At 41.5% G+C, this 10,526-nt stretch overlaps 1 protein-coding gene across 2 annotated transcripts; it reads left to right on the top strand.

The window, feature by feature from the left end:
- Window positions 1-302: 302 nt before the first annotated feature.
- On the top strand, window positions 303-9,991 carry LOC128139923 (alpha-1-antiproteinase 2-like). 2 transcript variants are annotated; one of them, XM_052783061.1, is made up of 5 exons: window positions 303-353; window positions 5,227-5,892; window positions 6,887-7,157; window positions 8,971-9,118; window positions 9,743-9,991. In XM_052783061.1, the coding sequence occupies exons 2-5, from the start codon at window positions 5,244-5,246 to the stop codon at window positions 9,935-9,937; spliced, it is 1,263 nt and encodes a 420-aa protein (XP_052639021.1). In that variant the 5' UTR covers window positions 303-353; window positions 5,227-5,243; the 3' UTR covers window positions 9,938-9,991. The 2 variants fall into 2 exon arrangements, with proteins under 2 accessions (XP_052639021.1, XP_052639020.1); XM_052783060.1 differs by lacking the exon at window positions 303-353 and adding an exon at window positions 4,106-4,194.
- Window positions 9,992-10,526: the final 535 nt, after the last annotated feature.

Below are 10,526 nucleotides of genomic sequence, written 5' to 3'. Positions count from 1 at the left end.
TTCTACTGTATGAATTCATGCAGTTTACAGAAGTTAATGATGCACGTGAAGTATTTGATAGAGTGAGGGGCTGGACTCCCAGCAGGAGGATCTGCAGAAATGCAGGAGGACTCTTATGACTGTTGTAAGCAAAGGCAGGGTTTGGCCATGCATGTACAGCAAAAATCAGGTGCCTCCCCCCCAGAATTGTCTTCACTGTTTACTCTGCACCATTCCTAAAGTAATAACACTTGTCTGTCCTGGTTAATGTTTTCTAGAGGACGCTTTGTTTCATAATGCTATTTAACAGTATAAATAAGAGAGGGAGCTGCAGAGTAGTCCTAGCGAAGACACCAGGATCCTTGGAAGCTGCTGTAAGTTGTGATTTTTTTATTTCCTACAAAGACTTCAAAAGTTTATCCTCTTGTTGCATGCAATTGATTTTAAGTCTTTCCTAGGATTGTATCTTATATTGAAATCTGTCTTAGCAATTGTTCCAGTGATAAAGAGGCTTTTATTGGGTCAGCTGGATATAAAGTCATCACAATTTAGGCATGGAGTTGCCTGCACATTGTCAGGTGGCTGGCAGGAGGAGTAAGAATCTAAAGGCCAGAGTAGGGTGTCTAGTTGCCTTGCAGTGAAGCAAGGTGATCTCTGGAGCCAGCAAATCCTAAGCACCTAAAAATGGTTCTTTCCCAGATGTACCTCCTGCTAGAAGAAACAGGCTCTGCTCCATTAAAAGCCTGAGAATGGGTGCTTAGAGCTTTTTTTTTAATGTATTGGTGATTCTTTTTAAGTAATTCAAGGTCTACAAGAAATATCATTGCCTAGGGAATGGGATATCTAAGGTCTGCTTCCCTTTTAGATCAGACATCTCCTTATTGCTCTCATCATCAGATTACAGGATCATTGAGCAGGAAGGAGAGAAAATGGTGTTCTCCACATGCTCAGGGGAGCTAAGATCAAAGCTGAGGCCAACCTGTTCATGGAGCCAGAGACTGGGCAGTGGTCAGGTGCACACTGGAAACTAGAAACTGGGAACCTGGTCTGATCTGTTCTTGGGGCTGCTGCTGCTTTGTAGAGAGAAGAAAATCTCCTCTGTCCCACCTGACTGCCTTAACCACTGCACTGGTTCTTTCTTACCTTCTTTTTTATCCTCTGGCCTCAGTGATGCTTCATCCCTGAGTATGTGCAGTATCTCAGGTTCAACACCAAATACTGATGGTGGCCTGGTAGAAGACTGAGAGCTCGTGTTCACCTGTTTCCAGGTAAAAGGAGGCCTAGAAGTGAGTGATGCCACTCTCGGAGGGTGCGCTTCCCGGGTGAGCTCTCCAATGCTAAGCTGTCTTACAGAAGACGGATAACACTGTGAACAGCTCTGTGAACAGTCACACAGATTTCTAAAGGATAGTGTAAACTTGGCTTCCATGTTTCTGCTGCAAAAGCAATTGCTTTTAATGAAATAGTCACAGTGGTTGGATTCTCTGCAGAATCCAATGCCCTTGGCTTGTCCTTGCAATCTTCTCAGGGGCCTCAAGCACAGAGGCATCAAAACTCTGAATCACAAGAAAGTAAATGTCTAGCTGATCAGTCTGGAAAGGCCCCTGAGCATGTCCAGGTGCATAAAATGAGGTACACAAAGAGCTTTCTGCCCAGTCAGGAAAGCCATGTGAGTTTGTAGTGCTCCTGCGAGTAGGCAGTCCTGGACAGTAGGCTTCTGAGGTAATTTTCTCACGCACAGATGTGACTAGTCAAGCCTTTCTTTTGTGACTCTTTTTGTGTACTTGGGTGATTTTTTTTGGATGTGGCCCTGAGTAGCTGAGATTAGTTTAGCAGACACCACTGGTGGTGGCGGGCCATGTCTTGATGTGCCTGGTGCCCTCACGGTGCAGCTTTCAGGAAACAGATTTCTCAGATTTCCTCATTTAGAAGCAATCAGGAGGGAAGCAGCACCATCTGGTGAGCAAACAGCTTTTCTATTGCTGCCTGCATATGTTTTTGAGCAGTGCAAATTTTCATGTTGTCTGAAATGAGATTATTGGTGAGGACCCCTTATGGGAGTAGCATGGGGTGAATATTCATCTCCTAGACTATTACATGGCACTCCAAAGGCAGAAAATTGTCTTCAGAATTGTCTCTCCAAATCATAGAGATAAAAATCAGCCCTAAAGTGTGCAAATCAGCTATATCCACAAAGCAGCAAGTTCTGTCAGTCAGAAAACTTAGTCCAGCTCACTTCCAGGTGGAACTATTCTAGGGTAACTTCAGCTAATCCCAGTTTTCTCCATTTTCTTTCTAGGATATACTGCCCAAAATAAGTACTGCCATTCTGGATTGCATGGTAGGGAAGATTGTGTGATAGGGAAGAAGTAACATATTCAAAAATTGTTATCAGCAAGTCTATTACAGATAAATTGCTTAAAGGAACACTATCCTCCAGGTGTTGGCATGCTCTTGTGTCATTGTCTGGTTTGATTGAGAGCTCTTCATGGAAGCAACCTTTTCTTGAATGCCACAAATATATTGTCATTGTGTAACATAGACAAAGAGAAGAAAAGAGGCAGAGAGGTAAACAGGTTTCCTTCCAGGCTAACAAGTCAGTGTAGATTTGGAGTTAGAATTGAAGAGCTTTTCACTTCTACTCCCATGTTTATGGAGAAACTGTTTTTCTGGAGATTATATGAGTAAAGGTCTTAAGATAGGAAGCTTCCTGCAAAATTAGCTCCCTCAGATAGGGAATTACCTAAGGGCTTTTTAGCACAGGTTCTCAGCTCTTTGCTTGTTAATAAATTTTTAGCAAGTATGCTTGGTTGAAAAATCCCTCAATCATTAAGACCACAGGAGAATCTGCATCTTCTGCTTCCTACTGAAAGGGTCTCTATTGTAAATTTATCACTGGCTGATCACTTGCTAACCTAGAAGCCACAATAATATCAAATGGAATAGTAAATATCAAGTATGAAGTAACAATCCCCAATCATATTCTAAAGGCTTACAGGATGCAAATCCTATTATAAAAGTACCTTTAAGTTTCAAAGAAGGGCCTAATAGAGTGGGCCACTTGTATCTTCAAGACTTAAACAACAAAAAAGGCCTCTACAAACTGCAGCTGCTGAGTCTTTTATAATCTTATGATTTTAAAGTCAACCATCATCAAGATTTTTGTAAGGGCTGACTCATGAGACTTCACTGTTTGTGATTGGCCAGTACTGAGTAACAGATGGATGATTCAGATTGAGATTGTATTTAATTATCTGTGAAATCAGAGCTGTAATAAAATGAAATTAATTCCATGAAACTACATAAATTAACCACAAAATGCAAACATGTCATAACTACATAGAGCAAAAATATCAGGATAGGAAAAAACCTTCAGAAAACTGTAACCAATATTTTACAGAACCCTTACAGCAAAACCATGCTATATCCATTAGCCATAATTTTGAGGCCAGGTCAGTTAAATTCCATGTCTACTTTGCATTCCAAATAAATAGAAATTGGCAGTTCAATGTGTATATAGAAAAGTCCAGCTATCTTCTGTGTTTTGTAATAAATATTAAATGTGATGAGACTGGGAACCTGTGGTGATTTATGTTTAAAATGAAATGTTTCATTCTTTGGTATTCATGTTATTCTTAATAAATTATGACTACAGCTGAGTAAATAGTTCACAGTGAATAATTTATCCAGAGGCAGCTTCTGAATCAGCCTGCTGGATACGTGGAAATAGATTAGGCTTAGCTCTGATGCTTTTGTCTGTGAGTTGATTTCTTTTCAAAGTCTAACGAATACATTGGCTCACTGATAGCAGTTTTAAACATTCAGACCCAGAGCTCTTACACTGAGTTACAAGTAGCTAGATATATTGAGAAGTATTATTTCAATGTCAAAATCAGAGGAGGCCAAACTATAATTTAAAACTACTGTGCACAGTAATTGAAAATGTAGTTACCAAGATCCCTTATAGATCTTCCATTTGTCAGTAACACAGTAGGTGTTTTTGCAAATAGGCCTGCTTTTTAGAAATACTTATATCAAACACGTAAATGTTTGAATAGTTGATTATAGCTTGAAAATGTTTTGTTGTTCTTACACAGGTCTAACTGTAACTGGATATTCAAAATTGCTCCCTCTGATGTTACGGAGAAAGCAGAACTGTGACCATAGCACTTTCTGACGACAGTCCCTCAAGTTGAATCATGCCAGAGCAGAAAGGTGCAATGGGTTTAATGTGTCTCTCCTTGCACAAGTTTTAGCAAATCTGGCTCGTTATCTCCCCAAATACTTTGCAACTCTCTCACCATTTCTTTGCCCTGGATTCCCTCTCAGAAATGAGGCCCACTGGGACATTCATATCCACATTTCCAAGGTCCCTTTGTAAGAGCTTATACAGTGCAGGTGTCAGCGTTGCAAAGGAATGTAGCTACCACAGCCAAGCGAAACAGGTTGATAAAGGTATCTCCCCTTGACCAGCAGAGCATCTGATAAAAAGAAGGCCTTGTTTTTAATGACATTGACTCCTTCTGCTATGCTGAAAATGAACCCACTCCAATGGTTTGGTTTGTCTATTAAGAGACAACACATTACTTCAGGTTCTTATTTAAAGAATTATATCATTTTTATTCAGAAAGAAAGAGCATCTATTCTTTAGAGACATAGGGCTTTATATTCAGTTTGCTACTGAAAAACAGCTGCCGCCATTTGTCCTCTCTTGAAATAGGGTGCCTTATCAATCTGACCAAAACTTATTTAAAGATCTCCTTCATGCCTGTTTGCTCAAATTCTGTTTGTATGTAGCTACTGATGGCTGCCCACTTGCATGAATTTCCCCTTTCTCCCTTTACTCACAAAACATCCAGACTTCTTCTATGATGCGCTTTCCAGGAATTATCTTAGACCATTAGTGTCAAAAGCACAGTGGTATCACAGTCCTCCAGTGATTAGCCATGGTGTGTTTCCTGATGGAATATGCTCCATTCTCTGGCCTGCTGAGGGTGCTGTGTATTCAGCTAATCCATGATGAATTTTGCCTTTGCAGGTATTTAGGGTGGGGGTGGCAGAAACAGTTGTGGGGAGGCTTGCCAGGAGGCCTGGGAAAATAAAAAAAAGTCTGGCAAGAGTTGGAGAACATGGATACTGAGGACAAAAGAAAGAGACAAGATTTCTTATTCAGTGGGAATGACAGAATAACTATTTCTACTTCATTAATTTACTTACCTTAGTAACAGCTTCTCCTTTTTTCCATAGGATTTTAATACAAGAAGATGAAGACCACATTCTACATGAGTTTGCTACTGGCTGGGCTTCATGCTGTTGCCCATGGTCAGCTCCCACCCAACCACCACAATGGACATGATCCAAATGAACCTAAACACCACATGCATCACAGAGGTGAAGCAATTGCTTGCCTTAAACTAGTGCCAAACAATGCTGACTTTGCATTTCAATTTTTTAAAGAGGTTACACTGGAGGCTCCTAATAAGAACATTTTCTTCTCTCCTGTAAGCATCTCCACTGCATTTGCAATGCTGGCCTTAGGGGCTAGATCAACCACTCAGACTCAGATCTTGGAAGGACTCGCCTTCAATCTTACAGAGATTCAGGAGAAAGAGATACATGAAGGCTTCCACAACCTCATCCACATGCTGAACCATCCTGAGAGCGGGGTCCAGCTTAACATGGGGAATGCCATCTTTCTAACAGAGAAGCTGAAACCTGTAAAAAAGTTTTTAGATGATGCCAAAGCTCTGTATCAGCTGGAGGCTTTCACCACTGACTTTTACAATCCCACGGAGGCTGAGAAGCAGATCAATGATTATATAGAGAGGAAAACACATGGGAAAATTAATGATTTGGTCAAGGACATGGATCCACAGACTGTAATGCTTCTGGCTAGCTTTGTTTTCTTTAAAGGTAAGTCCTCTAGGATTTGCATTCACGTTATTCATTCTTATCAATGGATCTAATGTCAGCTACTACATTTGGAAGTTGCTCTGGAGGAAAATTCAAATGCTCTTTACTGGGCCAGAAGAGCCCCTAATGGCACACTGGAGGTGGTGGAGAGGTGGTAGGACACCACTCAGCATGGGGAGGCACTCAGGCACCACACAGGCTTCGTTCTCTTTGTGGCAGCCGTGGGAGCCCTGCTTCAAGCCACAGCCCCTCATGCAGCCTGAGCTTGCTTTCATGGGTTTAGCCATAAATCTGATTGCTCTGTGTTCTTCTAATTTTCAGTGAAGGCACTGAGACGCATGTATGACCTAATCCTTTTAATGCCTGTCTTTAAAAGTATGCATGATTCAATGGCCTAATTTACTAAATCCTCCTTTTTTTTTCCTATCAGGGTCCTTTATGTATTCACACTAACATATTTATATACGGAAGAAGCTAGTGATGAACAGGGGAGGACATTTTAAGGAACAAAGTGGAAACAGTGCACTTCTGATGTGGGTTAGATGATGTGCTCTTAAGCCTGACATAACAGCACTCAGATATGAGATCCTACATTAATTTTATCTACAAATTGAGGCTTATGATTAAAGTCAATAGACATGAAATGCAGACAGTATAGGAGTACACAGATGATGTCAGGAAAGCCCTTAAATGACAACTTACAGAAAGGCCACGTAGATGACCTGAACAGAAAAGTAGTGGTAGGCACAAAGAAAATGCCTAATTAGTTCATTACTGGCATGTGAAAAATAAAGTGAAATTGGAATCAGATGCACTCTTTTGACCAGGTAAAAGATTCTTGCCTTACTGTAATACACATTTTAAAACGTTATGTTTGAAAATTCTGAATTTAACAAATGGAGGAATAGGTGAATATTATTACTAGTTATATAAAATTCAATTTATGATGGGATGGGACATGGATATTCAGTTGCATTCTCCTTCTCTGTATCAGGCAACTGGGAAAAGCCTTTTAAACCAGAGCATACCGAAGAAAGGGAGTTCTTTGTGGACGCTGAAACTACTGTGAAAGTCCCTATGATGCACCAGACGGGCAGATTTGACTTCTATTTTGATGAAGAGCTGTCATGCACTGTGGTACGGCTTCATTATAATGGGAGTGCTACTGCATTTCTGGTTCTGCCACCAAAAGGGAAAATGAAGCAGTTAGAGCAAACTCTGGTCAAGGAAACTGTCCGGAAATGGTCAGACCATCTGTTCCAGAGGTAATCTTCTGCCAGTCAGCTGCAGCAGCACTTGGATTTATAGTCTTTTTTCTTTTTTGGGAATGCAAACACTATGAACTTGCTGATTCTGGGAACTGAGTGGGTTATTTTTGGCTTATGTGCTTTAGCTGTAAAAATCTTGCAGCTGATTGGTATTTAACTGTTCTCTTGTTGATGCCTGAGCGACTTGCTGCTCCCCCCACGAGACTGGAGACCATCCTGATGGGCTCCCAGGAGTCCTGAATGGCAAGCCTAGACTGGCATTTCTAAAACAGTCCATTGACTGAGTGGGAAGGTGGCAATTCTAAGGCAAATCTCCTATACTGAGGTTTCAGCTAATGTGTTTTACCTCTCATATGTCATCGACACACCATGACTCAGACATATGTCTAAACCTTAAATAAACCATCACTTAAACAGTTTGTGGTAATGCATACATACGTAATATGTTCTACACAAATATCTTCCTTACAAGAACCAGTCCAGCACTCAGTGATTGTTAGAACAGGCTAGTGATTAATTGTGGGTGTCCTGATTTTCTGGCATTTTGGTTTTGAAACTATAAAAATCTAATGAGGTTCTGTTAGCTCCTACCATTGACACTAACATCAGCTAACACGTTTTACAACCTTGTTTGTCTGGGAGGGAAGAGATCTTAGCACCAGTAGATGAGTAATACCAAGTTAATACGTGCCTAATTTACCAAGCTCTGCCCTGATTCAGAACTAATAAGGCTGTGCAGTTCACACCCATGATTCTTGGTGCATCATTATAGAAATGCCAGCACAGTTAATAAAAACATAATGAGTGGCAAATTGGATATGAGCTAGATACCTCAAATATGAAAAATAAAAATGTATAATTCTCAGCTGCAAAATCAGGAAAAGCCTTGTCTAAATGACTTCTTGGTGCAAGTTCCTTCAGGATCAACATCGGAATAAGTTCTTCATGGGAGAGGCTGTGAGAACCAAATGGCAATTTCAGTTCTACTATTATGTTGATGCCAGTGCTAATACACTTGGTCCCATCATCTTCTAGTGCACTGGGCAGTATCACATAAAGGCTACAGCAGTGGGGTTTGGATCCTGTCTGTTTTGCTATTCAACCCAAGCTGTCCTTGGGGAAGACAGCAAAAGACTTGAGGTACCTAAAGGGTAATCACTGCAGTAGGTGACTTGGAGGCTCCGAGGATCCCTAGACAGTGCATGAAAAGAAATCCAACAGAAAGCGTACTAAGCAGGAACTGCCTACAGATAGCTCACAGTCAAAGGCAAACTTGATCATGGCCAGCCCAGGGGAGGAAGGCGGTTAAAGAATAGGTTGTCCAAAGGTGCAGGCAACAGGGCACAGACCTTCCCTGGAGCCATGCCAAATGCCACAGTTATGCCAAAAACACTGCTTTGCTTTAAAGTGCTGGGGTTTGCCACAATTATCCCCATGTAGACTCTGTCTGTGCCCCACTTCAGGTCTCTACCTGCTTGAGCAACATGGGCTGTCACCTCTGCACCTCATCTTCTCTGGCTGTAAAGAGGGGCTCTCATTACTGTCCTCCTTTGCAGAGTGCTCTCATATTTGCTGAAGCAAAACACCAGATAGATATTGATGACGATGACGACAACAATGATGAAGAAGAAGAATGACAGTGCCTGTATTACAATGAGAAGCACCAGCAATTGAATTAGTGCTCATTGTACACTCAGGGTCCAACCCCCTGGGGTTTGACACTCATGGGAATTACACAGCTTTCTCACCATCAGTTACCTCAGTGAAAAATCCTTCTCACCACCTTCTGTGTTTCTCTTCTACCTAACAGCCTGCTGAGCCTCTACTTCCCCAAATTTTCTATTTCTGGGAGCTATGAAATAATGAACACCCTTAGCAAGATGGGAATTGTTGATGTGTTCACTGACCAGGCAGATCTCTCTGGCATCACCGGCACCCCAGATCTGAAGGTTTCTAAAGTAAGTCCATGGCTATTGGCCCTCTCCTTTCTTTCACGAACATGCAGGAAAACCCCTCTGTAGTACCAACCAGAAACACCAGCTAAACACAGCTCCCAGCTGCTGGGCTCACTCTGGCCTCAGCCTGCAAGCTTACAAGAGGAGTTTGGCCCTTGGTGACAGTGGAAATCAGATTAGTTTGCTGCACATCTGTTTTTTGCAAGACTGGTATCAGCCAAGATTTCTTGGGCAGTATCTGGAGCATGAGAGGAACATCAACCCCTGGCTCCTCAAGGGGAGATGCTAATGCTCCTGGGCACACCACAGCCTATCCTCCCACCCTGGAGACTGAGTTTCAGAGGTGCAGACAAACTCTTACAAGTGGAGCCTCCATCCTTCATCCAATCTTTGGGACAGAGGAAAAATAGTATGGGACTTTTTTTTTTTTTTTTAGGAGATTTCTGTAGCTCTGTCCTGGTCCTCATTTAAAGCAGCCATGACTACAACACCACAACTCACATCTCTGCTGCCTCTACTCACTTCTCAGTGGATCCTCCAAAGCAGGGCTGCTTTAAAATGGGTCTGATTCATCTCTCAGGTGGCTGTTGTCTGCCCAGAATGACTGTCTGTTTTCTTTCTTCCTAGGTTGTACATAAAGCTGCTCTGGATGTTGATGAGAGAGGTACTGAGGCGGCAGCAGCAACTGCTGCTGAAATAATGACAGTGTCTCTTCCTCCAACCATTGAATTCAACCGTCCCTTCCTCATGCTGATTTTTGATAGAGATACAAACAGTACACTCTTCATAGGAAAAATAGTTAACCCAACTATCACTAGCTGAATTGACATATGAATTCTGCTTGCTATTACTGATTAAAGAAGATGTGAAACTGCATGACATGATTTATTTCCATTTGTACCAGCTTAGTATATGGTTCTTTTTTAGCAAAAGTTTTCATTCCATGCCATTATCAAAAACTGTTGGTATTGACCATGACACTTGCTTAAGAGGAAGCAAAGAAAATGTTTTAAATTCAGCTAGCAAAGAATGCCTTTTTTTACTTGACTGAAAGCCAAGGAAAGACCTAAGATTTGCCAGCATTCAGAGAGAGACATTTGTATTACAATGGAAGACTCCTGCTTAATATGTAGTTGTCAGCCAGAATAGCAGATAAAATGATTAACGCTCTTGTAAACAAAGCAGAAGTAGTTGTAATTTACCATAAGTAAGTAAACAAGAGATGGGAAGAGTTGGATCAACAATGCAGGGTCACGGAAAACTGAAGCTTCTAATGGAGGCAGCACTGGGAATGTGAAAAGCTGTCTTCAACATAGAACCTTTTATCTACCAGAAACCTTTTACCATTTTCAGTATTAATCTAGCAGCAAATCTTCCTGAGTTTCTTGCAGCTCAAAACAGGGCAGGAGGA

This window comes from Harpia harpyja, chromosome 3, assembly GCF_026419915.1.
Source record: "Harpia harpyja isolate bHarHar1 chromosome 3, bHarHar1 primary haplotype, whole genome shotgun sequence".
In the NCBI taxonomy this organism is placed as follows: Eukaryota; Metazoa; Chordata; class Aves; order Accipitriformes; family Accipitridae; genus Harpia; species Harpia harpyja.
The sequence above is the reverse complement of the archived record's forward strand: the minus strand, read 5'-3'. Positions and strand labels throughout refer to the sequence as shown.

Excerpts from the sequence above, each read along its gene's own strand:
- LOC128139923 (XM_052783061.1), top strand. The coding sequence starts at position 5,244 with ATGAAGACCACATTCTACATGAGTTTGCTACTGGCTGGGCTTCATGCT. Across the intron at positions 7,158-8,970 it reads TCAGACCATCTGTTCCAGAG|CCTGCTGAGCCTCTACTTCC; the intron begins GTAATCTTCTGC and ends TCTACCTAACAG. Across the intron at positions 9,119-9,742 it reads CAGATCTGAAGGTTTCTAAA|GTTGTACATAAAGCTGCTCT; the intron begins GTAAGTCCATGG and ends CTTTCTTCCTAG.